This window comes from Colobus angolensis, unplaced genomic scaffold (assembly GCF_000951035.1).
Source record: "Colobus angolensis palliatus isolate OR3802 unplaced genomic scaffold, Cang.pa_1.0 Scaffold433, whole genome shotgun sequence".
In the NCBI taxonomy this organism is placed as follows: Eukaryota; Metazoa; Chordata; class Mammalia; order Primates; family Cercopithecidae; genus Colobus; species Colobus angolensis.
In genome coordinates this window covers 171,560-177,004 of record NW_012117744.1, presented here as the reverse complement: position 1 = coordinate 177,004, position 5,445 = coordinate 171,560, and the positions used below count along the sequence as shown (strand labels likewise).

The 5,445-nt window shown below is 46.2% G+C and overlaps 1 protein-coding gene across 2 annotated transcripts in view; it reads left to right on the top strand.

Annotated features, from left to right (window-relative positions):
* The first annotated feature begins 5,059 nt into the window (after positions 1–5,059).
* The window catches only part of THAP1 (THAP domain containing, apoptosis associated protein 1), a 7,402-nt gene continuing 7,016 nt past the window's right edge, over positions 5,060–5,445 (top strand). Inside the window, exon 1 of one of the 2 annotated variants that reach the window (XM_011957086.1) lies at positions 5,060–5,392. In XM_011957086.1, the coding sequence (XP_011812476.1) occupies positions 5,322–5,392 (71 nt within the window). In that variant the 5' untranslated portion in view covers positions 5,060–5,321. The remainder of the gene's footprint in view (positions 5,393–5,445) is intronic. The other variant, XM_011957087.1, reaches the window with a different exon arrangement.

The following is a 5,445-nucleotide window of genomic DNA, read 5'->3' as shown; positions in this document are numbered from 1 at the left end:
TCGCTTTAACCTGGGAGGTGGGGGTTGCAGTGAGCAGAGCTTACGCCACTGCACTCCAGTCTGGGCTACAGAGCGAGACTTGGTCTCAAAAAGAAAAAAGTTTAAATCGTCTTCCCTTAAACCAAATCCCCAACCCGCCCCCACCAACTCTGTTCAATTTTGCAAAGGCTGAGAGAGGTGAGGAAACTGCAGAACAAAATTGGAAATTGGAAGCTAGCATTGGAAGTTCAAGAGGTTTAAGGCAAGAAGCCATCTCCATAACATAAAAGTGCAAAGTGAAGCAGCAAGTGCTGATGGAGAAGCTGCAGCAAGTTCTCCAGAAGATCCAGCTCAGATAATTAATGAAGGTGGCTACACTAACAGCAGATTTTCAATGTAGATAGAATGGCTTCTATTGGAAGAAGATGCCATCAAGGACTTTTAGTAGCCAGGAAGGAGAATTCAATGCTTGGCTTCAAAGCATCACAGGACTGGTTGACTCCCTTGTCAGCCAGATGCAACTGGCTGATGCAACTGATGACTTTAAGTTGAAGCCAATGCTCATTTACCATTTCAAAAATCCTATTGGTCTTAAGAACGATGGTAAATCTACTCTGCCTGTGCTCAATAAATGGAATAATAAAGCCTGGATGACAGCACATCTGTTTACAGCATGGTTCACTGAATATTTTAAGTCTACTGTTACACCTACTGCTCAGAAAAACAGATTCCTTTCAAAATAATACCGCTCATTGACAATGCACCTGGTCACCCAAGAGCTCTAATGGAGATGTACAAGGAGATGAATGTTGTTTTCGTGCCTGTAACACAACATCCATTCTGCAGCCCCATAAATCAAGGAGTATTTTGACTTTCAAGTTTTATTACCTAAGAAATACATTTTGTAAGCCTATAGCTGCCATGGATAGTGATTCCTCTGATGGATCTGGGCAAAGTCAGTTGAAAACCTTCTGGAATGGATTCATTATTCTAGATGCCCTGAAGAACATCAATAATTCATGGGAGGAAAAATATCAACATTAACAGAAGTTTGGAAGAAATTGATTCCAGCCCTCATGAATGGCTTTGAGTTGTTTAAGACTTCGGTGGAAGAAGTCACTGCAGATGTGATAGAAACAGCAAGAGAACTAGAATTAAAACTGGATCCTGAAGATGTGACTGAGTTGCTGCAATTTCATGATAAAACTTGAACAGATGAGGAGTTGCTTCTTATAAATGAGGAAATAAAGTAGTTTCTGAAGATGGAATCTACTTCTGGTGAAGATGCTGTGAGCATTGTTGAAATGACAACAAGGGATTTAGAATATTTTGAATATTACATAAACCTAGTTGATAAAGCAGTGGCAGGGTTTGAGAGGATTAACTCCAATTCTTAAAGAAGTTCTACTGTGACCAAAATGTGATTAGACAGCATTACTTGCTACAGAGAAACATTTAATGAAAGGAAGAGTCAATCGATGCAGCAAACTTCATTGCTGTCTCATTTTAAGAACTTGCCACAGCCACCTCAACCTTCAGCAACCACCACCATGATCAGTCAGCAGCCATCAACATCAAAGCAAGACTCTCCATCAGCAAAAAGATCACCATTTGCTGAAGGCTCAGGGGATCATTAGCTTTTTTTTTTTTTTTTAGCAATACATATCTATGTGTGTATGTGTATAAAATTTAAGAGATGGGATCTCACTGTCATGATCATAGCTCACTGCAGCCTCAGACTCCTGGACTCAAGGGATCCTCCTTGCCTCAGCCTCCCAAGTAGCTGAAACTACAGGCATGCACCACCATACCTGACTAATTAAAAACAATTTTTTTAGAAACAGGGTCTCACTATGCTGTCCAGGCTGCCTTGAGTCCCTGCCTCAGCTTCCTGAGCCCTGACACCCAGCTCGTGGTAACTGTTGGCTTGCTTGTTTGAGACAGGGTTTCATTCTGTTGCTCAGGCTAGAGTACAAAGGCATGACCACAGCTCACTGCAGCCTCAACCTTCTGGGTTCAAGGGATCCTCTCAACTCAGCCTCCCAAGTATCTGGGACTACAGGTGTGTGCCAACACGCCTGGCTAATTTTTGTATTTTTTGTAGAGACAGAGTCTCACTATGTTGCCTAGGCTGGTCTTGAACACCTGGGCTCACATGATCCACCTGCCTCGGCCTCCCAAAGTACTGGGATTACAGGCGTGAACCACTGCACCAGGCCATTAAGCCACATCTTAAGGGTGGACAGGTCAGGGATGGACATTTCAAGTCAAGGAAAACAGCCTATTTAAAGAAACCACAAAAGAGCCTGCCCTCTAAGACATAAAGCTGGAACAGAGGTAAAGACAAGTGGAGGGAGATGATGGTGGAAGAGCAGAAGTACCTGGTCCTAAAGAGCTTTATAACTCACCATAAGAAGTTTGGATTTTATTCAGTACAGCAGGTAGCCTTGGAAAGATACGAGCAGGGGTGTGGCAGGCATGCACAACCCTTCTATGGAAGATAGAATGGAGAGAGGTAAAACTGGAGACTAGGATAGTTAAGAGGTTGCTGCAAGGTTAAGACCATGAGAGCTTGGTCAAGAACAGTGAGGAGGCAAGGCGCCGTGGCTCATGCCTGTAGTCCCAGGACTTTGGGAGGCCCTGGCTGACCGATAGCTTAAACCCAGGAGTTTGAGATCAGCCTGGGCAATACAGTGAGACCTCATCTCTATTAAACATAACAATAAAAATAATTAAAGAACAGTGAGGGTTGGGCGCGGTGGCTCACACCTCTAATCCCAACACTTTGGGAGGCCAAGGCAGGCGTATCACCTGAGGTCAGGAGTTCGAGACCAGCCTGGCCAACATGGTAAAACCCTGTCTCTACAAAAATACAAAAATTAGCCGGGCATGGTGGCGGGTGCCTGTAATCCCAGCTACTCAGGAGGCTGAGGCAGAAGAATTGCTTGAACCCGGGAGGCAGAGGTTACAGTGAACTGAGATCGTGCCATTGCACTCCAGCCTGGGCGACAGAGCGACACTCCCTCTCAGAAAAAAAAAAAAAAACAAAGAAAAAGAACAGTGAGGAGACATGCAGAGGGATGCATTTAAGAGGCATTTATTTATTTAGTGTATTAAAATTAACCTGGTCATCAAAGGATTTTATGGGTGACAAAAACTAATCCAAGATGACTCCAAGGTTTCTGGTTTAGGCAACTGTTGAACAGATAATTCACAGATGATAATCCCAAAGGCAGAACGGATATACAAAGGAAATAAAACATGACAGAATTATGGTATTTGGTTCAGTTTAAGGAGCAGGGTGTTTAGGAGTTAGAGGAGGCCAGAAGATGGAACCCTGGGGAAACACCAACATTTAAAGGGGCAGGAAAGGTAGAGAATAAGGGCCAAGGGATTACTCAACATTCTGCTCTCCAGGTTTGCCTAGCTCAAATCTATATAAAGAAAAGGAGCAGGGAATGAAGTAAAACTGTTACAGGAAAGGGGTCCCAATCCAGACTCCAAGGCAAGGTTCTTGGATCTCATTCAAGACAGAATTCAGGGCGAGTCCACAGTGCACAGCAAAAGCAAGTTTATTAAGAACGTAAAGTGGTGAAAGTACAGCTACTCCACAGACAGAGTAGGGCGTTCCCGAAAGAAAGAGAAGGAACGCATCCACCCTAAGTACAACACTTAGTTTATATATAGAATAAAAAAAGATCATGGGGAGATGTCCTGTGCTACAAGGGTTTGTGATAAAGGATTAATTACTATATTATGTAAGAATCGACATCTTTATTTATTTATGAGACAGAGCCTTACTCTGTCGCCCAGGCTGGAGTGCAGTGGTGCAAGCACGGCTCACTGCAACCTCCGCCTCCCAGATTCAAGCGATTCTCCTGCCGCAGCCTCCAGAGTAGCTGAGATTCGAGGCACGTGCCACCACACCTGGTTAATTTTTGTATTTTTAGTAGAGACGGGTTTCACCATGTTGACCAGGCTAGTCTTGAACTCCTGACCTCAAGTGATCCGCCCGCCTCGGCCTTCCAAAGTACTGGGATTACAGGCGTGAGGCACTGTGCCCAGCCCAATATTATCTTTAAAGCAAAATTAGGAATGCTGCTGTTCTCAAAATATTGAGATATCTGGACACTTCGAAGTCTGGGTCTGTTTAGTAAACATTATCAATCTGTTGCCTTAATGGTATACATCTAGAGGCTAGGAATACCTAATTTTCCGGGAATGCAGCCCAGCAAGTCCCAGCCTCATTTTCCTAGCCCTCACTCAACACAGAGTCGCTCTAGTTCCAACCCCTCTGACATATTCTCCTCAGATATGAAAATTGCTGCAGCAGCTCCCTATTTGCAACACAGCACATGGAAATCACAGCAATGGACAGCCCTTCAGAAAAGCTTCTGGGGAGGGAGGGCCTGGTGGCTCAACTCCTGTAATCCCAACCCACTGGGAGGTCGAGATAGGTGGATCCCTTGAGCTCGAGTTCTAGACTGGCCTGGGCAACGTGGGGAGACCCCGCCTCTATTTTTTTTAAAATTACATATATATATATACACACACACACGTATATATGCATACATATATATAATGCTTCTGCGTTGGCAATTCAGATGATTTGGCGAGTGTGTCTTTTTTCATTGCTAAAAACCTGTCACGTTGGCTCTCAGAGACTTGTGATGCCTGAAGACACAGGTAATGGGAAACAGATCAGCATTCTGGGAAAAGGTTCCACAATTTTATTAATCATACACCATCTGTGTCCGCCCTTCTAAAGAAATGGGCGCAGACAATGACCTCGGCTTTACACCTGTTCTCCAAGAGGCCCTAGTTGTTTCCTACTGTAAGCCGCCCCAGAAAAGCGCCGCATCAATTAACCCACGGGAACAGCCCGGGGCTGGAGGATGCCCCTGGAATCCGGCCTCCCGCCGCGCCTCCTCCCCCCCGCAAGTTGTTCCTTCCTACCTACCGGAAGTTCAGGGCTCCGCCCACTTCCGCAACTCTGAAGCCACCGCCGGAAACACCTGGCTTCAGCCAATAGTTAGCTTCCCAGGAATCGTTACCTCTGACCTCGGGGCTAATCAGAGACAGTGGGACGCACCCCTCGCGAGAGGTGAGGTTGAAGCTGCCTCCGCCATCTTGGAGATGGGAGACGGGCGATGGCTGTGGTCCTTCTGCTAATGCAAACAACAAAACGGGCACACTAGTCACCCCCGAGGGAAGCCACCATCACTGTAACTGTTGACCAAAGCTACAAAAGAGCGAGGGTGTCCAACCGAGCGCGGCGACACTGAGAGCCGCTTCCCCTGCCTTCTGCGGCGGCAGACGTGAGGTGCTTGAAGACCGGAAGGATGGTGCAGTCCTGCTCCGCCTACGGCTGCAAGAACCGCTACGACAAGGACAAGCCCGTTTCTTTCCACAAGTGAGGACCCTGCGCGCCTCGCGGGGCCGGTCTCGGCCAGGGTGGGGGCGCGC